The sequence below is a fragment of the Epinephelus lanceolatus genome, chromosome 11, assembly GCF_041903045.1.
Source record: "Epinephelus lanceolatus isolate andai-2023 chromosome 11, ASM4190304v1, whole genome shotgun sequence".
Taxonomy (NCBI): Eukaryota; Metazoa; Chordata; class Actinopteri; order Perciformes; family Serranidae; genus Epinephelus; species Epinephelus lanceolatus.
The window spans coordinates 26,504,599-26,528,722 of NC_135744.1; the positions used below are offsets into that span (position 1 = coordinate 26,504,599).

Consider the following 24,124-nt stretch of genomic DNA (forward strand, 5'->3'; position numbering starts at 1 on the left):
CAGCCTGTCACTCTAGCAGACCCACCCTTAAATATGCATAGCTTTAGACCTTACTAAAACGTAAATGAGTAAATTATAAAAAATAAAATTCAACTGCAGTTTTTGCAGTTAATTGGCTTAATTTTTCAGCCTGGGAGGATGCCGTAACGTGTTTACCATGAGCTAATATTATAACAGATGCTGAGCTTTCAGCTTGTTATGGACTTTCTCTGCCCCCGTGTGGCCAAAAATAATTCAATTAATGCAGATTTAGTCTTTTAACTGGCATTGGGTACTTTAAATCACTGAAATTATTTCTAGGTATATTTTCTTTTTATCTTACTATGAATTTATTTTTTTAACCATTCAATATGTTCTAAATCCTGATATAAAAAGCCAAGAAAACAGCCCATGGTTAAAGAAAGCATTTATTTACACAGTCAAACAAAGATGCTAAGATGCAAGATGAGTCACCGTAGTGTCCTGTGATGGTTGATTGGTACGTTTAAAAGTAAGCTACTCTTGACAGGGCATCACTTTTATTTGTTATTGTGTTTGTAATCAAAACAAAGCAGTCTCATGTGTGCAATTTATCAACCAAGCGTTAAAATTATATTAAAATCACGCGCGGGACCTTTAAAAACACGGGCGCTTGTTCCAGAGCGCCGCGCTCTCAGGTGTCTATCTTGGTCTTCTATCATCTTTGGCTCACTCATTTAACACCATGGAAATGACGTCACCGCCAGCTAATGTCCCATACGGATTAAAGATGGCGCCCTCTCATGCACTGAGGTGCTGTAAACGGGCTCTAAACTGGGTACCTGTCCTGTTTATCAACCTGGTTGTCGGTTGGTCTTATTACGCTTATGTTGTGGAGCTTTGTGTCTGTAAGTACATTTACTTTCATAAGTATTTATCGCTTTTACAGAGCGAATATTTGCTTGTGTTGACAGTTCAGGGCTGCCAACTTTAATAAGCTAGTTGGAGATTTAAAATCATCCCCAGGCTGTATACCGCATACATGCGTTTAAACATCAGGGAAATATTACACTACGTGATTTGTTTCAGATTGTTTAACCATTGACTTACATGATATACTTCATGACAGTTACGTCTGTAACGCTATAATAATCGGGCAACTTTTTCAGTTAGATTGAGAGAGACTTGTGTAGTCATCAAGGAATAATTAATAACTTCACCATGATTGCTGTAATGCACCTGGTAACAGAAATTTTAAAAAGCCAGTTAACTGGGATAAAAGTGTTTATTAAAAAAAAAATAAATAAATAAATAAAACTTATTTTTGTTGTAATGTGCAGTGTATTGTAAATGGATGGACAAGTTAGCTCTCTAATTGAAAAGCTCCTTTAAATGGTACACATTATTTTCATGGTTTTAAACACATTTAAATTATAAATGGGGTTTATTTCCTGGTGTTGTGTTGTTTCCAATGTAGGCTACATATTGCATATAAATATAAATATATATATATATATATATATATATATATATATATATACATATTAATCTCAATTGAACACAAGTTGATATTTAACAAATACAATGATAGTTAATCATTTTTTTAAATTGTTGTTTGAGTGATAATGGATAAACCTTGGGGGCCAGCTGTAAAAATTATAACATAATGAGAAATTACTGTATAATTTAAGCGCATGATGCATTTTATGTTATTTATTGTCTATGGGAAAATGTGCTGAGAGGCTTGTGTTTTACTGTCTAATAGCAAGCTACCAAACCCATCTTCACGTAAACATTGGCTATCGTAGATGCACCCAAAATCACAGAAACAAACTGACTCATTCAGTACAGGACATGGTTTCTGACTTGTATTTCATAATAAGATGTGATCATCCAATCTTAAACAGATCTAAAGGCAATTCAGGTACATTAGTATTGATTGTATGTTTTAACAGATAGATGCTGATTAGTTGTGAGTGCCCTGATATGCACTGCCTCCACACTTGCAGTAGGTTTCTTATAGTTTTAGCCTAGAACTGATTGTACTATATCAGCATGTAGTCGCACTGTACTTATGTCTGTAACTCAGCGGTCAGGACAGGGACATCCCTGCTGCTTAAACAAAGCTCTCTGTTATGGGTGGGTCACTGCTGGCCGTGCCAGGCTGCTGCCACATGGTGTGAGAAAGGGGTGGTGTGTGTGAGTGTGTATGGTGGGGGATGTGTAGTCATGCATTCTTAGGATTTTCATGACTGCTCACTAATCTATTTTTTTCTCTGCCTTATCTAGATACGATCCCAGGTAATGCAGAACGAAGTAAGCGAAACCTACAGTTCCTCTCATGTTGATCATTTAGAGCAAAAATTATGTCAGAGATGCAAATGTAGCTGCAAATCTAATGTTTCCTTTCTCTCAACAGTCAGCTATTTGGTCATCTTTCACATTGTCCTCGGCATGTTTATATGGTCCTACTGGAAAACTATCGGGTCCAAACCAACCGGCCCCTCGAAAGCGGTAAGCTGAGAAAAAAAGATTTCCCATGAACACTTTTATTTTTATGTTCAGGAGGGAGGATTTGGTGAATATACACACATAGTAAATTATCCAATGCAAGTTTATATACAGTGAGTCTTTTGCTGGTCTGTTCCTGACTCCAGTCTGTTTTCCTCTTGTCAGTTCGGTCTTCCCAGAGCAGAGAAGGAACTCTATGAGAGAGAGGAGCGAGCTGAGATGCAACAGGAGATTCTGAAGAAAGTGGCGAGAAATCTACCTGTGTATACACGCACGGCAGGAGGAGGTGAGGCTTTTACTGCAGCATCAAAACTAACTATGGTTCGCTTCCTATTTTAATGCCCAGTAGTTGCTTTAAAGCAGACCAACAGGGCAAACTCTGTTTAAGAAGTATGTCACTGCTGGAAAGAGGGTCTTTTCACAAAGCGGGACAGTCTATGCAGTAGACAGATGCAAATACTTAAGAAACTGGGGCACTTTTTGGAAGTTCTCATGATGGCGGCTGGTATACAACAGAATGTTTTCAAGCAAGTACAATCTGTGGTTTGAACAACAACCAAAGAGCCAGCAAAAATCTTTGCATCATCAGGGTTTTTGTTTTTTACTGGCAAATGACCAGGGAGATCTGGGAAATGGTAAGATGGCGGGAAGTTGAACACAAGTCATTTACACATACTACCTGCTCTGTTACAATACAAAACCCATCTTGTGTTTTTTTTTTTTTTTTTGGGGGGGGGGGGCGGGCGTTAGGAGCCAGACGTGACAATCAGTGCTTCTCAAGGTCAAGTATGCTTCCTTGGTAGGACAGGTCCTCTAAGTTGCGTCCTAGGATAGGATAGGCAAGACTCCCTACTAGCATTTGTTGAACACACATTGGAACAGGCTAGTGAGTGCCCAGGTGGATGTCATTGAAATTCAGCTGTTTAAGGATCCTTCCTTGACTTTGAGAAGCACCACATATTTGGGCGAAAGGCTGGAGCTGTTGAGGAGCAAGGGCTGGATCTATGGGGATTTTCCTTGCTTCCAGTGGCCGTTTATGGATCAGCAGTTTTTGGCACTTAGGTGTTGGCTCAGGTTTTTAGCTCTGGAGGTGGCTGCTTGGTTAAAAATCGGAAAAATATCCCTTTAAGTAACTGTTTTACTGTTGTCACCATTGCCTTATGTGTGACATTGCATAACTCTGTTGCTACACTGTGTCTTCCCTTTTTAGATAAAAGAGCAACACTGATTATATCTTTTTTAAAAGGAAGTACTCTTCGCCATTTCCTGCTAATGCATGTCAGGCTCATTTGTGTTGTGTTTACAACGCTGCATCTAGCAGGTGGGTTAATTGGACTCAGGTGCACCTCGTTATCTCTGCGGGCTACACACGCATCCTCTGCTCATTAACAGTCTTGTTCTCACGTACTCTGTTTCACAGGGACATTTGAAAAGACACTAAAAAAATGATGCCCTCATGTTTATATTTAGACTTTAATCAGCTTAAAGAATTATTAAGTGATGGAGATGGTCAGCTTTTGTTTGAAACATTAAAAGAGCAGGGAATTTCTAAACAAAGGAGAAGCGAATGCAGAGAAATACACCTCAAATTCTTATTTTATTTAAATACCAGCTACCTCACATACACCTTGATGGTGATGGTGTCATCTTTTGTATAAGTGTAATCGTGATACAGCACTAATTCTGCTTTCATTTTCTCTATAAAGCCATCAGATACTGCGACCACTGCCAGGTAGTCAAACCCGACCGCTGCCATCACTGCTCCACCTGTGAGATGTGAGTGTTTTTTAACACACTATAATTAAGGCTCATCATTTACATTTTTGTTTGTTTTCCTAAAAGAAGCAGTGCTACGATTTCACTGTTCCTAAACATCTATAGGTTGTTATTTCTGGCTGCAAGTAAACATGAACCACAATTTCTGGTAAAAGGAAGTGAAGAGAAAATGCAAATGTGTTGCTGTTGAGAAATAAGACAATAAATGGTTAAACAGACTGTATGTCTTTGCTGGTTTTAAACCAACATTTCACTTGCTTTTGTTATCTGAATTAGAATATACAACATATACACATGAAGTCGCACTTCTTTTTTAAATATTGACCATTGTGTATTTTCTGACATCTACATCATTGTTTGTACTGTAAGTGCTTCTGGGTAACTGGATCAACAAATTGTCGAACATCTAACATCCTGTAAATGGTACTAATGGACACATGTTTTCCCTTATTCTCATTCTTCAAGGTGTGTGTTGAAAATGGACCATCACTGCCCCTGGTAGGCTATTTTTTTATTTAATTATACATTTAGGTTGTTCTTTTTATTCCACCATGATCATGATGAAGTTGGTTTCTTGTGCTGTCTGTCAGAAAAAGATCAGTTTCCTCTAAATGAAGAGATAAGAGAGATAAGCATCACTTGCCGTCTCATGTTTCTGTCTTGTTTTCTTTCAGGGTGAATAACTGTGTTGGATTCTCAAACTACAAGTACTTTGTCTTGTTCTTGGCCTACGCTTCACTCTACTGTGCAGTCATTTGTGCCACAGTCATCCAGTATTTCATCAAATTCTGGACTGTGAGTACAGAAACTTCCTCTTATGTACATATCCTCTAATTGACAGTATCATTAATTGTTGAATTAATTTAAAACATTTAGTGCAGTCAGGCTGTGGTGAGTCATGTGAGGACTGCCTTGTAAGATACTGAGCAGTTGGTTTACAAAGTGTCACTGTGGTGCACAAGTGTGTCATGTGATCACTTATCAGGAGATCCTCTTCAGCATACTGCGTTGCAGGAGACAATGGCCTCTGTCACACACTCCAGCAGTGAAGGAGTATATTGTGTTATAGCAAAAAAAAAAAAAAAAATACTAGTACTAAGATACAGTCCTGTGCAAAGGTGGGATGTTGTACAATAACAATAAAATGTTTACCACTGTACCACAGTCAGTTGTTGGGTAAAGATGACTTGACACAAGAACAGGAAATCTTCTTGCAGACTGACAAGACTGACACTTTTGTTCTCCTTTCCCCCTCTGAAGAAACAACTGGCTGACACGCACGCCAAATTCCACATCTTGTTTCTGTTTTTCGTGGCGGCCCTGTTCTTTATCAGCATCCTGTCACTTCTCAGCTACCATCTGTGGCTTGTGGGAAAGAACAGGACAACTATAGGTAAAAACAGGACCACTATAGGTAGCCATAAATAAAAATGGAATTTAATTCAACTTTGATTACATCATTTTAGAAAATCACCTCTGACTGACTAACTATATTTTACATCTATTTTCAGAGGCGTTTAGAGCTCCTGTGTTCACAAATGGTCCAGATAAAAACGGGTTTTCTCTGGGCTTTAGCCGAAATGTAGCTGAGGTGTTTGGAGACCAAGGGAAGTACTGGTTGTTTCCTGTTTTTTCAAGGTGAGTCTACTTTGACCTGATGTAACTGCAGCCATAAATCACCTTAGCAATCACAGTGATGCACATGAACACACCGCAAAGGCTACAGCGGACTGTCAACCAGCACTTACATTCTACAGCTGTGTGAGGCAGTAACTCTCCACACCAGCAGACGGTGGTAGTCTATTATCCTCATTCAAAAACGGAAGCTGGTTAGCCAGTTAGCACGTTAACAACACAATCTAGTGTTGAAAGAACAAAGCATATTTATCGTGCGCCAGTGAACAATAACACAAACCGTCACGAAATGCTTCTGCTAAAGAGCTCAGTGGCAAAACAAAAATAATCTTACCTTACATGACAAGTTTGTTTTAGTCTCACTACCTCTTGACTGTACACATGCCACATTTTTTACGCCTTCAGATTCATTGTTTTCAATGTAGAAGAGTGGTATGTGCGCTCAAACGCCAGAGCAATGCAGTCACAGCGCACATGCATTACCGAGTGGCTTCTTCTCAGGGCGCTATGGCTGCAAACAAACAACCAAACAGAGCCAGCAGATAGCTTTTCTGTCTTCCATTAATATCAGTCTGTGGTAAATATGGAGGAGAAGTTAATCATTTTAGTGCAGGGCTGCCAGAGCTTTACATCTGTCCATTTTTAATAATACACTATAAAACAACACCTGAAAGAAGATCAGCGCTGCACTACTGGTAAGTAGGCTATGATACAGAGCTGGTTATTGCCACTTAGCAACCTCAGAGGCAACCTGCCTCCATGCCCTTGAAAGTTGGCACATAGGACGCACAAGAGTAGCGCCCGACCTCGCATTCTCCAGGCAGTGAAAGATGCAGCATCTGTATGTTGCTACATGAGGCAGTGTAGGCTATGTAAAGTACAGATTTGCAGTAGCATGCCTGGAGCAGATGATAAAGAAATCTAAAAAATAAGTAAAGCTTCATAGGTCCCCTGTAACTCCAATGAGCTCTGTATTTTCAGCTATTTCAGTGGAGTTAAAACTTGACCTTGAATCCACCTAATGCTAACATTCTGTGTCTATCTCTTTCTTATCAGTCTGGGAGACGGGCATTCCTTTGTTACCAGATTGGTACACATAGATCCTGAACAAGCAAACAGTGTCCTCCAGCAGAATGGCAAAAGGCTAGTATTGTTTTTCTTTTATCACCCAAATATTTAATCTGTTTCCTTTCAGTTTTGTGTGCTGGGTGTTAATCTCTAATGCAACTTTAATTACAGCCTTGCTGATGGGGAAGCCAACCCTTGTGCGCTTGGTAACAGTATACAACACACAACGGAAGACAGTAAAGACAAAACTGGTTTGTTGTTCTCACATTTTCCTTGTTTTTTGTAACTACTGTTCAAAAGTCAACCATTAAACACTCCTTGAAATGTCTCATGTCCTCACTGTTTCCTTTCAGAAGAAGGCCAGACAGTTTCTGTGACAGTGGAGAGTGAGCCATAGCAGGTATGTGAACGTGCTGTGAATACTGTAGAGTGGTGGTGAATTGTCCTCCTCCTGTGTTTATTCGTACTTTGTTGTCTATCACTGCAGGTCGCAGGCACATCAGTAAACTATGATGCCTTAAACCAGGAGCATCAGCGCCGCCACAGGAGCCGTCCTCCACCCTCATTTTGAGTTCAACAGTGCAGCCTCAAGCTACATGTTCTGTACATACATCAAATGGACCATAACTTCCTCCGGTGTGCTTTAAACCAGCACCCCAACAATACTGTTATCACGCGACAGTGACTGTACAGCGACCTCGTAGACTGCACCAGTCTGAAGCAGAGGTAATTCACAGGTTTCGTCTTTGTTTTGAGCCAAAGACATTCATTTTGTTGTATCTGTTGTTGTTGCATCTGAAAAACTCTGGGACTGCTTTTTCACCTCGAGCCAACGTTTGTCTACATTGTCTGTGTTTATCTACATGGATTAATCGCATAACACATTCCTAATAGAGAATCCTGTTTTCAGTATTAAGCATTAATGACCAAGAGGGAGAAGAGGGAGCCACTAAAATGAGATGTGTACAAGTTGTAAAGAATGGTGAGACATTTCAACACTGTCAGCAGTGTAAGAATGATCAGTTTTAAACTCCAAGCACAGTGCAATTATTAAGACCAATTATCTAATGGTCTAATTTAGTTTACAGTATACATGACTGAAAAATATTTTGAAGGTCTTTCTGTTTACACTTTTAAGATATTTATGTTTTACATTTCAGATTTTATACTATGCTCAAACATAGAAATTATCAAGGGTTTAAATGTTTGGACCAAATCCAGTTTAACTCCAGTTAAATGATTTTAAATAGTTAAGAAGTTGGTTTGCCATTTTTAATTGCACTATAAATATTTGTAATTTATTTATTTTCAAGCTTTTCTAATTTAATTGCATCATTTTAGTGTCTGTTAATTTTCTTGTAATGGATTATTTTTATTTGTATTTATTCGTTTTTCATGATCAGTTCTTTACTACAGTGAGTATTTGTTTTTTAATTTATCAGTCTTGAGTGTTAAAGGTTAACTTTGGTATTTTTTTATATTTTTCAGCCTGGATACTATTCACCCAGTTAGATGTGAAAATACGCTGCCTGTACACTCCTTTCCCTTTTTTTTTCCTTGTTTTTTTTTTTTTTTTTTTTTAACATCTAATTGTGTGATTTAAGATTTTATTCCAACCAAACCAGAGTGGGTGATGTTGAGTGGAAAGTCAAACCAAGACAGTTTTGTGAGTTTTATTTTGTTTCTGTCAACTTTTACTGCCTTTGTCAGCTTCTGTTTCTTTAAATGGAGTCTGGTGGGTTTGGCGTTAGCGATCTCAGGGCTGTTTCTAGACAAACAAAGGATCTTAACAAAAAGGATCTTACTCTTAAATTAAAATGTTAATCTCTTTAGCGATCCTTTCCGTAAGCTGTCAGACACTTAAAATGTCAGTGGCAAAAAACAAGCACTTTTAGCGAGCGAACACTGAAGGTGCATTTTGCCCAGAGTGGTTACATTGCAGCCCTCTCCACTAATACCGGACAAATTAAAGGCGCTGTATGTAAGAATGTGGCCAAAACGGTTACTGCACTCAAATTCAAAATACTGCCGCGAGTCGTGTCCGCCCCCCCCTCCCCTACAGATTCGAGGTTGCTGGACAGCGGCATGCTGGAGACTGATTTGTTTGCCCACGGGCATCTGCTGTGGCAGGGCCACGTCGCCGCGTCCTTGATCTTCCGTTTTCCAGCGGACCGTTAGAGCAAGTCCAGCTTTTCTGCTGCTAACGCTGCTGCCGGGATACAGCTCGTGAGGAGCCGGCTGCTAATGCTATGTACCGGGACACTGTTAATGCTGCTTGCCGTGCTGCTGTAGCTCAGTCGTAACTGTAACTGATGCTGAGACTCTACTGACTGTGTGACTGGTAGACGGCGGTGGGTGGCGCAACAGGCCAAAACACAAATTCAAAACATAGACATGATTTGCGGAACGTAAATTTTTTTTTTAAATGCGAATATTCTGGCTGTACTATTGTTGTCGGTGAGATCAGTATGTTATATGAACATTATTCCTTAGTCTCTGTGACATATTAGGAGGATTTTATGACTATTTGCTTTAGATTTCTTACATATAGACATATATACAAAAAAAAAAATTCCCATTAGTCACTTAGACATACAAGCATGATAAAATAAGGTCCAGGTTGAAAAATACCAAGTTACCTGTTAATGCCAATGATTAAATCTTTTTGCTTTCTTTCTTTTATTTTCCAGTTTAATGATAAGATTTATTTAAAAGTAAATGAGAACACAGAATGAAACCATAATTAACCTGTTAAAGGATATTGTCAGAAAGGTCAGGTGTTATTGATCAACTGTGTTCTTTAGCCTCAACCCAGATAGATAAGGTAGAGTTTATATACTGGTAATTAAATAGTAGGATTGCCATCCTAAATGCTCCTCTATGTGCTCCTGGCAGCTGCTTCCTTGTATTACATTCATTTTAGTGGAAATGATGAACAGCACAGTGTGGGGTTTGCTGAATGATCATCAGACAATAATGTGTAGATATTACTGAGTGCTAGCCCATGTGCATGTACTCACAGAATCTCACAGTAGTTTAATAACTTACTTCACTGATTAAACCTAGCTTCCTGCACCACCCAAGCAGCTAGTGCTGCTAACGTCGCCAGGCCTGTAAAGAACTGCTGTTTTGAGACAAAATGATTCATGCAGAGTGACCTTCAATGTTCTGTAACAATAAATGTAATAAACTATGAGGTGTGTCTTCATTTCAAACACTGCACTGCGATTTGTTATAAATTAGAGGAGTCGAAAATCCTTACTTTACTTAACCACTGCAGAGGACTGACTGTTTATAGCCATACAAATTCAGATGATTATCATAACCAGCTTAAGATGTCTAAGATGTGTCCAGATGTGTTTGATATGGCATGCTTTTTTAGGTTGCAATGTTTTGGTGATGCAGATGTGACAATAGGAAAAACAGGCATTTGCGATCAGATGCTGAGCTTACTCATTCTTTAATCAAAAAAGTCAAAATGAACCTTAGCATGCTGATGTTAGCATTTAGCTTAAAGCACAGCTGTGCCAATGTTTTCTCTAATAGAGCTGCTAATATGGCTGTAGTCTCTTATCTTGTTAAATCTGAGGGGTACTGCAGCTCCATCCTGTGTGGCCAACAAGAAATATATGTAATTGTGATTTGGCACGATGAGATTTTGCCAAGTAAGACACTCCTGGATCAACATCCCAACCAATCACAGCCCTTTGACGTCATCAGTGTACTGCTCCTGTGCCTCTTCAGAACGAAGCTAGTTTTCCGGGGCGTCGGTAACGCAGTGTATAGTGCCGGCGTCCCATGTACAGAGGCATCGCCTCGCTGCAGCAGCCGCGGGTTCAAATCCAGCTCGCGGCCCTTTGCTGCACATCAGTCCCCACTCTCTCTCCCTATTTCACTCTCTGTCCTGTCAATAAGGCAAAAAAAAGAACAAAGCTAGTTTTCCAAATTTAAGTTAGAACCAAAATCATTATAAGCTACTGCAGGGTTAGCAAGTTAGCTTGCTAACTAGGTAGGTTATGCTAACAAGTAAGCTTGCTGAAAGACAAGAACATTAGCGAGCTAGCTTGCTGAGTAGGTATGCTATGTTAATGAGGAAGCTTGCCAATAGGCTAAAATATTAGCGAGTTAGCTTACTAACTAGGTTGGTTCTACTAATAAGTTACCTTGCCAATAGACAAGAATACTAGCGAGCTAGCTTGCTAAGTAGGTGAGCTATGTTAATAAGGAAGCTTGCCAATAGGCTAGAATATTAGCAAGTTAGCTTGCTTATTAGGTTGGTTCCATAGATATATATACGTAGATGCCGCATTCAACGGTGCTCCTCACTGGAGCGATACGTCAACGCAGCCGCCATCTTGCCCAGGTGGAGCCGCGCTGCCTAATGCATGTATGTCTATTGAGGCAGGAGATTATTTATGATTAAAATCATCATTACTCGCTGAATTCTCAACCGATTTTCATGCGGTTCGGTTTGTTACAATTGTCAGACTTGTAGTTATGATACAGGATACTTGGTTAAATAAAAAATGCAGCTTTTGATACCAAAATATTTGATCTTATGTAGATAAAGTAACTAATAGTTCTACAACACATTTAAACTAAACTTTACCCATGTAATAAATATTCTTTTTTCTTACTAGATGTACAATGCCCACCATGATGTCATTTAATTATTAATTTTGACTATAAATGTTTATTCACATTTCACACAATGTGCAAAAAATAGTGTATCAGCAGGGTTGTGCCGAGCTGCAGTGTAGATTCTGATTAACAAATGTTGGTTTTGTACAAGTGAAAATAAATGACTTAGAGCTGCATGTTTACACAAAATTTTGCGTTAATCTCATATGTATAACACCACAGTGCTCATGGGAGCCTGGACACAGAACTGTTTACATTATTAGGTCATATTTACAAAAAATACAGTGTACAGTAGCTAGTATTATTTTTAGGAGTCTGCCCAGTCCTGTCGAAGTCCTCAGGTCTGAAGTGACAGCTGCAGATGACTGAGGAGTCGCTCGGGACAAAGTCCTTTCTCCTCACTGCTGCTACCCATGCCCGTCTTCTATCTGTGTTTTTTTTGGGGGGGGAAATTACACACAAAATAAGTGTGTCAGAAAAACGTAGTTCCACATCATTTGTAGTTACAATTCAGGCCACAAGTTATCTACTAACGTTATACTGCGTTATGTCATGTTGGTGCCATGAAACAGATAGTTGACAATTTGGAATAACACATACACCAACATAGCTGTTTGACAAAGCATCATAATTTTATAAATAATATTATATAAATGTTAACCTTTTTTCTTTAAGTTGTGTGACATAGCGTTAGCTTAATTTGGCATTAGGACCAGATCAGGGGAACTGCCCATTGGTTCGACATCCCATTGTTCCGACCATATTAAACTCATTGTTCCGAAGTCCGTTCCGAAATCATCATGATGCCCTCTGGTTAAGGTCTGGTTAGGTTTAGGCACAAAAACCACTTGGTTAGGGTCAGGAAAAAATCATGGTGTGGGTTAAAATGAAAAAGAAAGTGGCAAACACATAAGCCGTGAGCCTGCTCCGCCTCAAGCCGGTCGCGGCGCACCATACGCCCGCCGCGAGCCGTTCAGCACCACGGACAGTCGGACTAATGGGCTGTCGAACCAATGACATGGACCCCCAGATCAGGACAGTTACTTTACTTGATTAGCTTAAAAGAAGGATCACTTTTTGAGATATATATCTCATTAAACATGTTCGTAACAGTAAAATATTGTAAAACAACTTCTTACCTGTGGATTGTTATTCCCTTCTACTTGGTTTTAACACTTCTTTCGTTAGTACACCCAAATGCAGAGCAAAAATGTGGCATTTTTGCCGAGTCTGACATGGGTCTGTACCGATAAGAGCATCTAGGCAAGATGGCGGCGGTATTGACGCATCCCACAAGCCAGGGTGCGGCATCTACGTATATTTATCTATGGGTTGGTTCTACTAATAAGTTAACTTGCCAATAGACAAGAATATTAGCGGGCTAGCTTGCTAAGTAGGTATGCTACGTTAACAAGGAAGCTTGCCAATAGGCTAAAATATTAGCGAGTTAGCTTACTAACTAGGTTGGTTAAGCTAGTAAGTAAACTTGCCAACAGACAAGAATATCAGCGAGCTAGCTTGCTAAGTAGGTATGCTATGTTAAAGAGTAAACTTGACAGTAGACAAGAATACTAGCGAGCTAGCTTGCTAAGTAGGTGTGCTATGTTAACAAAGAAGCTTGCCAATAGGCTGGAATATTAGCGAGTTAGCTTGCTAAGTAGGTAAGCTATGCTAACAAGTAAACTGTTCACCGACAGAGTAAGGATAATTTCATTTTCAGTTGAAGATTCCTGCAATTAACACAATTTCCCACCTTTTTCCATGTGGATCCTGGATAGTTTTGATCAGATTTATACAGGACTAACTTACCATCATCATCATCATCATCATCATCACACCGATTCTGGATAATTTGTTAATGTCGGCATCAACATAGCAGTGATGGCCCTGGATCAATATATACAAATTATCCAGGGTCAACATGGCATTGATGTCCCTGGATTAACCTAACCAATTGCGCAGGATGAAGATGATGATGATGATTCTGGATCAACGAACAAATTATCCAAGGGTCAAAATGGTGGTGATGGTCCTGGATCAACTCAAACTCTGCAATATGAATAGGCTGTTAAAAAGGAGGAAAAATGTGTCTATCGCAGGTCTTTGCAACTGCAAATGATATTGGCGAGCTTACTTATTAGTATAGCCTACTTAGTTAGCAAGCTTACTTGATAATATTCTGGTCCATCAGTAAGCTTAGGCTACTTGTTAGCATAGCCTGCCTAATTAGCAAGCTAACTTGCTGACCCTGCAGTAGCTTATAAGGTTTTTGTTCAATGTTACTGAGCATTTTGTTCAATTGTACTAACTTAATTAGAAAACTAGCTTTGCTCTGAAGAGGCACAAAGGGATTTTGAAAGAGCCACAGGAGCAGCACACCGATGATGTCAGAGGTGCTGTGATTGGTTGATTGCAGTGTTTGTCCTGGAATACAATGTAGGATGGTCATACAGGAGCATGTCCTACTTGGCAAAATCACATAGTGCACGATATTTCCTACAGTAAATAAAATGCAGTGGTGGATATTCCAAAGTCAAACAATTATAAAAAGAGATGCTGAATGAGGAACATGTGGAACAATGCTCTCTCAGCTCTCATTAAAGAGATTATGACAGAAAAAGTGGTGACATGACTCTGCCCTCTTCACATGTCAAGATGGTTAAAATTTGCCAGACATGTTCAGGCAGGCATTGACACGTATTGAGTTATTTTTCTGGCACAGGAACATGTTGTGCAGGGAACAAGATTGGCCGACTAGCTGGGAAAAGGTTAACGACCTCAGTGCCGTTCACCTCTCCATAAATATACAGCAGATAAAGTTGTAAGAGTCTCAACACCCAGTTTTACGTTGGGAAGAGGAAACCCTTTGACCCCAGTAAAGCTTTATTATAAAAGATAATCCAAGGTTTTCTAATCTGAAACTTTTTAATTTTTTTTTGTCCATTTATTTATCTATGATTAGTGCCCCTCTTTGATGTATTGCTGAAACTGAATTATAAAACAGACATATTCCTCATGCTTGAAGAACATTCCTTTATCTTTTTATATCCTTTTATAATTAGTAGGAAGGAAATAACACACACTGTCAAGGTTAATGTTATTCTGTCTCACTTGCTCATCTCACGACTCCCAACTCTGACCTTTGTGTTATTTTAATTACTGTGACCTCAGTCTGTGAATGAATGAGCGACAGTCACTTACGGAGGTGTTCTCATAAACTTCTAAGCTGTCATCCCACCTTCACTCCTTAGAAGCCACCTAAAGGGTAAAGTACACACGCAGTTAAGTCTGCTACTAGAATCCACCGGCAGACACTGCAATGTAACGGGAAACAGAAACAGTAGTAGTAGACCTTGTTATTTTATTTAGCTTGTTATTTTTATTGATCAGGTTTCACTGAGGTCATTTAATCCAGGATCTAAAGTTCAATTTAATTTGTCTAGAGAATTTCTTCTTAAACTTAAGTCTATTAGTGAATTTCTCAGGAAGAATACTTGGACACCATGGAGGAAGCCCTCAACAGCACCATCAATCCAGCTTGTTTACAAGAGCCCCCGCTGGCTATCGACGTGATAAAACGTAAGTGACCTGCATCACCACATCCTGCTTGTGATAATGTTTCTTTATCAACAAGTCTGAGCTAATGACATTTGGAATTCACTCAGCAGTGTAACGTGAGCAGCTGTGTGTGGGGCTGGTATTTTTTCAGCGTATGTCTGTGTTTGTGTGTGTTATCATTGCAAAATGTGGTCTTTGAGACATCTTCTGTGGCAGGAATTACCAAGGGAGCAGTTCTTAGTACTTTGCTAGGTGTTGGAATATCTGTCTGTCTGTATGCGGACAGATTTTGTCACAGCAATAATGTCACAAAGAAGCAGTCACCAAACTTTAGAGTTGTGTAATTGAGATCATAATGAAGGCCGAGTTTAAAGTTGAGTGTGATCTTAAAACATGCTCACGCCAGGGGCGTTGGTAGCGTAGTGGATAGTGCCAGCGCCCCATGTACAGAGGCGATGCCCGCAGTCGCAGGCTCGACTCCAGCTTGCAACCATTTGCTGTGTGTGAAACCCCCCCCCCCCTCACCCCACCTCACTCTGCCCTGTTCAAAAGCCTAAAAAAATAATCATGTACTAGCACACTATGTTCTCATTAAAATAACTCAACTGACACACACACACACACACACACACACAAACACACACACACATTTTACGCCCCTGGCCCACATTCTTTATTCTTTTTAAGTTGCAGATCACTGTATCACGTATAGTGTGTATATACTGTGTCTCTAGTTTCTTCTTTTATTTCCCTCTGTTTCTAAAATACAATGTTCTGCACATTTTTGACTTAACCTCCTCCCCCCCTCTCTCTGTTTTCAATCAGAGCTGGATGTGTTTGGCTTGTGCCTGTACTCCATGCTCACCTTCATGTCCTGCATCTCCCTGCTGCTGTACCTGGAGCAGTGTGTCTATATTTATAAAAAACTGCCCTACCCCAAGAAGACAACCATCATTTGGATAAATGGTGCAGCACCAGTAAGCATTCGGACCTGTTTTGGTGTTATAATAATAATGATAATTTTAAAACCAATCAACCGACAATAATCATTATAAATCACTTTATTTGTGAAGTAAGTCTCCAGAACTTGGGCACAAGGCCTTATGAAATACAACATGAAATCTAATTGTATGCACATTCTTGTGTTTCTCTGTTTTAGGTCATTGCTGTTATGTCTTGTTTTGGGATGTGGATCCCGAGGGCAGTCATGTTCACAGACATGACGTCTAACAGGTACGTTTTCACTCAACTTCACCAAAATTAGTACTCAGGGCTCAGGCAAAGTACTGTCTCATAAACCGGAGTCTTTTTTTTCTTTGATATTTTTAAAAAGCTGAGATATGATATTGAATCTGTATTTACGGATGTTCTCTTCTGCTCTCGTTTCCTATCGATACTCATTGGTAACTAGGGGTAGCTACTGATAGCTACCAGGGGAAACAAAAGCGCACTTCCTTTGTGCTGTAACTTGAGCCTTTTTTTAATACCCAGTGGGAGACATAATTGCATGTTGAAAGCGATGCTGATGGTGTCATTATTCTATAGCCATTACATTGTGTAATCAAGATTGACTTCATGATGATAAGTTCAGCAAAAATCTCTCCACTTTAAATGTCAAAAACTAGCAGTAGCCAGTGTTTGTTAAATGTCTGTTATCTTAACGCTGTGACCTGTAAGTCTCACTTTGCAGTAAACTCATTACTACTGTTATCATATCAGCTTCCAGGTTATAATAGTAATCCATTCTTTCCTTTATTATGTTTCCCTCCATATAACATTAATATAAGATAATATAATATTAAATTATATTTCGTATAACAGCCTTTATGCCAGGCTGTAATTCTAAATAAGTCAAAACTAAACAAAAAAATCACACAAACCTGGTTGCTACATTTTAATAAAATCCCGACCTCACCTGAGTGCTGTGCCCATAAATGTCCTGAACAAAGCAAAATAAGAAGAGAACAAGAGAATACAGCCAGAAGGCAGAGTCTCTGCAGATACATACACCGCCACTCACTTCTAGTGGATCAGAATGGCCGATTTAGAGAGATTACTACGAATAAGTCTACACATTCAGGAAAATCCTGCATAAAATATCTTAACATGTACAAATTGTTTCTAGTGGTTGCTTCATTACAGCATTTTAACATTGTGCCACCCAACTCGGTGATTGGCCTGGTATGCACAAATGCACAGCATGACTTTAAATCACAAATAACACAGTTTAAAAAACAATTGTAACCATTAAAACATATTTATTTATAATGGAAACCTTAACCTTTAATTTGTTGCTGGTCAGAATATTCCAACACAAATTATGCCAGAGAAATACAGCAGAGAGTGAAAGGTTTGCCCGATGGATCTGCTAGACAAGATGACTTGAAGCCTTGTATAGATTAAGTGAAGGACAACAGTTATACCACTTGGTGAATCATTACACACCAAGACAATGCTACATCTCCAACCAGCATGTGTCATCTCCAATAAAATGAACAAAATCTTTATAGGCTTTTGCCGACTGCAGTGATGTATTTATGTGCTTTCTGATTTATGAGATTAATCAGCAGAACAGCATATTTACCAGCAGGGTCAACATCCTTTAACAAGGGTTAATTTGTTCTCACATGTCAAAGGTAGATGTGTTTTATGTGATAAATGAAAAACGTAATGTGTCATATGGCTCCCTTGCTGAAAAAGCTTGAATATACCATCACGTACAGTGAAGCTAAAGTGTGGTGCTCCAGAGTGATTATTGAGAATTATGACATATCTGGTGTCTATAAACTGATCTAAATCTGTTTTCCTTCTCTGTGTAGTTATTTTGCAGTCGTGGTGTATAAAGTCTTGGTTCTGCTGGTTGAGGAGTTTGGGGGCAGCACTGCTTTTCTGAACCGGTTTTCCGGTAAACCATTTAGGATCAGAACAGGACCCTGCTGCTGCTGCTGCGTCTGTCTTCCTCTTGTGCCCATGTCACGGTATTTATACAAATACACTCTGTGTGTTACTGTTCCAGCTCCAATAACTCAAGCCTGTGCTCTTTATTGCCCATAAACTGAGTTTTTTTTAATGATAATTTAATCCTGCTCTTAATTATTTTCATTACTCCTTTAATACTGACTGCATATTATATTATGATTGTGTACATTTCTACTCTGGATCTTTTTTTGGGTGGGATCATTTAGGCGACTGTTATTCATCCTGAAGCTGGGTGCTCTACAGTATGCAATCCTTAAGACGGTGCTCTCTGTCCTCTCCATAATATTGTGGACAAATGGCAACTTTGACCTCTCTGATGTAAGTATTTAAAATACTTCTCTATGCATCCAATTGACGACATGACATTGAAATATTTCTTTGCTCCTTTTTCAGTTAGAGATCACTGGTACAGCCATTTGGATCGGCCCATTCCTTGGCGTTCTCACTCTCACCTCCCTCTGGCCTGTTGCCATCATCTTCATGAACACTAACGGCTTTCTACGCACCCTCAAAATTGTCCCAAAGTATGCCATGTACCAGGTGAGTCAACACAACCAATATCATATGGATGCTGAACCCAATTTCCTCCCGATGTTCCATTGGTTAGTGAATGTATTAAAAACAGAGTAGAAGGTGGCACCTTGTATGGTAGCCTCAACTACCAGTGTGTGAATGGGTGAATGCGACTCGTAGTGTAAAAAGCACTTTGGGTGGTCAGATGACTAGAAAGGCGCTATACAAGTGCAGGTCCATTTTACCATGTGTTTGGGAAGTACTGAGCATAAGACTGGATAAATGAGAGTTGGATTATACTGCACAAGTTGTGTGTTTTGATACAGTCTTGCTTTTGTTAAATGTAAATTAAAATGTAAATCCCCATTTGATGAAATTCATCAAGAACTTTCTCCATTTTTGAATTCTTTATTGACTGTGGAGGCATGCGGGAAAAATGAAGTTTTCCTCATAAATTTAACTTAATACTCGGCGAGTAACTGATATACAAATGATCATTTTATGGGTGAAGTATTCCTTAAAAGGTCCAGTGTGTAAGATTTAGGGAGATACATTGGAAGAAACTAAATATAATAAGTATGTTTTCTTAATATGCACCTGAAAATAACAGTTTTCGTTACCTTAAACTGAGCTGTTTATATCTACATACAAAGAGGGTCTTCTTCCATGGAGTCCGCAATATTGCACCTCCCCATGTTCCTACAGTAGCCCAGAATTGACAAAACAAACAACAGTTCTAGATATGGCCATTTGAATTTTTGCATTTTCATATTGGCCACCATAGTTCCCCACAACCTTGGCACATGGGATCAGTTTCATTTGCTGCAGTACTCAAACTCAACACTAGATGCCACTAAATCTTGCACACTACACCTTTAACACCAGTCCCATTGACTGTCGTTGTATTTCTTTGGTGCCATAACACATAAAATATTCATATTTAGAGTGTATTTTAGCTGCATGTACACCATATGTACAATGCGTAACTCATCAGGTGTTGTGTTTTCTTTTCAGCTAGTACTTGTACTGAGTCAGCTGCAGACATCAATCATTAACATCCTGGCTTTAGATGGGACCATCGCCTGCTCCCCTCCCTTCTCTTCTCAAGCTCGTGCCTCCAGTAAGAAACATCTCTGAATGTCTGCTGCTAACATGTGAGGTGAACTAATCCATCTGAAACCCTGATTTTGTTCTCTCTCCCTCCCTGTCCTGCAGTGCTAAATCAGCAAATGATGATCATGGAGATGTTCATCATCACTTTGGTCACTCGGAATTTGTACCGTCGTACATATGACCCACTTCCCCCTGAGGAACATGACAATGACCAGAATGCTAAAGCCGCCCTGCAGGCTTGTCTCATGGAGCATGACGTCTGAAAAAGGAGACAGTGACGAAAGAGTGGGCGTCAGCACTGCTCTTAAATGATGTATCGCACCATCAAAGTTTAGAGATCATCAAATAGTCATAAGTCTGATATTAAGTTTTTATTTTTACCTCATTTTTGTCACTTAAATTTAAGAAGAGAGAAAACAGCTTTCCTCTTCTGACTTTCATTCCTATTTTCTTTGTATTTTTATGTCTGTGCAGAAAATATGAAGCTACTGCCAATTTAGACCTGTCGCCAGAAGAAAATGTTGGTAATGTTCGTTTCAGAAAAACCACAAATAAGTTGTATTTGCATGTTTCATATGTATCACATCACCATTTTCAAAGTGATGTAATATATGAGCTGACTTTGCCAATGAAAGGTGCAGAGGATAATGGAAGCTGTGTCACATGGACCAGACCCCTCGAGACCAACAAACAACAAAAACTAGTTGTGATGCAATGCCAATGCATGCAGAAACATGCAATGCCAACATTTTTTCTGACAATTGGGTTGGCTTCAGCAGTTAGCATGGTACAACAATTAGAAATGGAGAATTGGCTAGCCTGTCTCTGTCCAAAAAAATCATCCCACCAGCATCTCTAAAGCCTACTAGTGGTTTTCAGGAAGTTATGCGCAGGACTTTTTCTTGACTGTGCGCAATGACTTCCTGGAGTCATTACATCCCATACAGTATTTAGGCTACTGTACAGATATAAAAGTGGTATCAATCATCTCATCTAAATCTCTGTAAGAGAGCAAATATGTGTATTTATCACAATGACAAAGTATTCTTTTAAGCTTCACTAGTTTCAGAGCATTATTGGAGACACTGGGGATTTTCAGACTGTAACTAGGATCTGCAGGTGAGGAGCAGAGCCTTCCTACAAAATCCAGAATATACAGAGAAGTGTAACAGCATGCTGTGCAGTGTTTGTATACATGTTATACTGGAACTAAACAGAGAGGAAGAAAGGTTTAAAAATTGGAAAAGTGGTCCTTTGGCCGGGAGTGTGCAGGTTTATGAATTTTTGTTTGCATCAGAGTGTTATTTTTACATTTGCCTGGAGAACGGTAAATAAAAACACCTATTTATTTGTGTTATTGTGTGTGTGTGTGTGTGTGTGTGTGACCTTTATTGTCTTTGTACATGTACGATTAAATTGGGTGGCTATCCTTGCCAGTGCAAGTGATAAAAAGAGCATGATTACAAAATAAGATGAATAAAATATAACTATGAAAAGAAAGCAAAAAAACACAACAACATATAAAACAAAACATAGCACATATGCCCACACACCATATTGCATATTATGCTTATGGGTGATACTATCATATAGACTATCATATTGCACATCACAGTGTATTTCAGGTGTTCATGTTGAGTGCATCTGGGATAGAAACTGTTTTTCAGTCTGTTTGGCTGTGACTTAATGGCCCTGAAACACCTTCCAGAAGGTGATGGCTCAAACAGGTGATGTTGCGGTGGGATGAGTCCTTGAAAAAGCTACGTGCTCTAAATGTCCTCAAGGGAGAAGTAGAGTGCAGCCGATGTTTTTTTGGGCTGTGGAAATGACCCTCTGGAGTGCTTTTCTTTGTGCTATAACACAGCACACTCTTGATGGAGCAGCAATAGAAGGACACCAACAGTTGTTCAGCCAGGTTGTTCTTTTCAATGCTGCTAAGGAAATGGAGACAATGCTGTGCCTTCTTCACAAGCGCAGTGGTATTTGCATTTCATGACAGGTCACCATCCACGTCTTAAGTGCTACTCTCATAGGCGACTGGACTTACTTGAGTTTCTTGAAGACGTTCACTTCTCATCCAAGAGGCTTCTTCAGTTCTAGCTCTAGGTATTAAGTTGTCATCATCCATCATCCATCATGTACACCCAGGAACTTCAATACTCTCTCCACACAGTCTCCGTTGGTGTGGATGGGATGTGGATTAGATTTTTTCCCTCTTTACTAGATGATCAGTTCTTTGGTTTTGGCGCAAGGACAACCTGGTTCATGTTCAGGACCGGGTTGTCTCTATGCACCACAGTTGTATCATATGCTAACTCGATGATGACATTGCTCAGGTGTGTGGGTTTGCAGTCATCAGTGTAGAGAGTGTAGAGTAGGGGGCTCAGCACACATCCCTAAGGAGAGGCAGGGCTAAGACTGAGGGCTATGGGGAGATGGGGACCTATTCTAACTTCTGAGAGCAGTTGAGTAACAGATGATATGTGAAAGTCCTTAGTCTAATGGTTTAGTGACCAGTCTGTGGTCATCACAATAATGGTGACTTTGGTCAAGGTGTGGGCATGTTTGAGAAAGGCCTACATTGACCTCTGATGATTTTTTGTACTCTCATGGGAAGTAAATGCAAACACAGTATTCAGTTACAAAGCCCAAGTTGCATGTATTCACATATACTGAGAATCGAAGCACTGATACAAATTGGTAAAAATGATCTGTTCTTTCTATTGTTATTCTACAGACTGATACTTGCATAAACGTTTTTGTGAGGAAACTTAATCCTTACTGTTGGCCCTGTACAACTGCGTACCAGTGTGACTCTACCCTTAAGCCTCCTGCTGTGTCTTCTTAACAAAAAAACAGCCAGATTTGTTCAAAGATTGCTGACCCACTTACTCAGACTTATTTGGGACAGGGAATACATGCGGATGAGACAGCAGCTTTATTTTCAGACTCCGTGTGTGCACTTAACAGCCGTCTACAGCCTAACTGTGCCACGTGTTGTTTCCTGAGCAACCACAAGAGGCCGCACTTGTTCCATCCCAACACCAGTCGCCGCTCCTTAAACTTCCATGATTAATTTATATTGATTATTTGTTTTCAGATCAACCTAAACACAATCTTTATATTTTAAAATGGTGAATACAACAAAGTTTACCAGAGTTTTACAGTTCCCCATTTTAAAGGGGAAGAATTAAATCATTTCGAAGTGCTTGTGCCAAGCAAACAGAGTATCCATTAAACTGGCTTACAACATTAAACTGGTTAGGTTGTGTTTACCCAAGATCTCCAAGCCAGCATTTGCTGTAGCCCCTACAGTTGTCCTCTATAACTAGAAAAGTCAAGTCAGACCTGAACATCCAGAGCTGGTTTAGCTGATGACAGAGAATGCGTCATTTGAGTTCATGCATAACCCAAACAAAAATCACATTTATTTGCCTTCTATGAAAGGAGTAAACGTGTCATAGGAGCCTGACACTATAATTTTTAGAAATGTGTTTGCCTTTTAGATGTACAGCTTACATTTAATTGATATCACGAATACTTCTTTTTTTAAATGAATTACCATCATACTGGTGAGAGGACTGGCTGTGCCATGGGTGACTTTTCTTTGGTTTCCAGGTTTGATCTGGTCACTTGATGACTCCTTCAAGGACTTGTGCCATGCTGACAGACTCTTGAATCATCGCCATAATCGTGAGTCTGTTTGTGTGTGTGTGTGTGTGTGTGTGTGTGTGTGTGTGTGTGTGTGCGCGCGCGAAAATGGCAAAATGTGCTCCTGGTGACTAGAGGCCAGGTGTTCATTTGTCTGTCTGTCTGTGGATTGAGGAAAATGCAGTCACAAAACTTTACAGATGTGCAGCTGAGATCAAAATGAAGGCCAAGTTCAAAGATGGGTGTCTTCTGGGAAAGGGTGCTGGAAGTAAGAGGGTAGAAAGTGAAGAGGGGGCCATTTTCCCCTCTACATTACGCCCGTGGGATTATAAGTTATTTTAAATTGTGGGTCATTGTATCACGGGCCGGCTGGGGTGAAGATGGTCTCTAGTGAATGTTATGAACCCTGAAGAGATGATGCTGTGCTTTTGTTTAGTCTGTGCTTTTTTGGTTCTTGTTTATGTGTTTACCTTCGACTTTTGTGCTTGTTTATTTGCCCTATATATCAGTATGAGGACATTTTTTTCCCTTTTCCTGAAGAATTTAATTTCCCTGAATCTGTTCATTTTCAATTATGTAATTATTCTCAATGGCTTGATTGTCTTCAGGAGTGCATTTGACTGTCAAAGCTGGTAAAAAGTCATGCCTTTTAATCTGATTTTATAATAACATCAACAGTTACACGTCACAGGAAGCTTTACTTTGGGGTTTTTGTTCTCTA

The 24,124-nt window shown here is 39.6% G+C and overlaps 2 protein-coding genes across 4 annotated transcripts; both read left to right on the forward strand.

Annotated features, from left to right (window-relative positions):
* Window positions 1-738: 738 nt before the first annotated feature.
* On the forward strand, window positions 739-10,141 carry LOC117264327 (palmitoyltransferase ZDHHC20-A-like). 3 transcript variants are annotated; one of them, XM_078172424.1, is made up of 13 exons: window positions 739-866; window positions 2,248-2,274; window positions 2,378-2,472; window positions 2,635-2,755; window positions 4,176-4,245; window positions 4,711-4,743; window positions 4,920-5,040; window positions 5,506-5,659; window positions 5,757-5,883; window positions 6,937-7,023; window positions 7,120-7,199; window positions 7,302-7,348; window positions 7,436-10,141. In XM_078172424.1, exons 1-12 carry the CDS (start codon window positions 749-751, stop codon window positions 7,343-7,345), a joined length of 1,077 nt encoding a protein of 358 aa, XP_078028550.1. In that variant the 5' UTR covers window positions 739-748; the 3' UTR covers window positions 7,346-7,348; window positions 7,436-10,141. The 3 variants fall into 3 exon arrangements, with proteins under 3 accessions (XP_078028550.1, XP_078028551.1, XP_033494100.1); XM_078172425.1 differs by having other exon boundaries at window positions 7,305-7,348; XM_033638209.2 differs by having other exon boundaries at window positions 5,506-5,638.
* Window positions 10,142-14,827: 4,686 nt separating this feature from the next.
* LOC117265116 (organic solute transporter subunit alpha-like) lies at window positions 14,828-21,105 on the forward strand. The gene is made up of 8 exons (XM_033639539.2): window positions 14,828-15,168; window positions 15,973-16,124; window positions 16,307-16,380; window positions 17,967-18,125; window positions 18,333-18,444; window positions 18,520-18,666; window positions 19,654-19,759; window positions 19,855-21,105. The coding sequence occupies exons 1-8, from the start codon at window positions 15,093-15,095 to the stop codon at window positions 20,013-20,015; spliced, it is 987 nt and encodes a 328-aa protein (XP_033495430.1). The 5' UTR covers window positions 14,828-15,092; the 3' UTR covers window positions 20,016-21,105.
* Window positions 21,106-24,124: the final 3,019 nt, after the last annotated feature.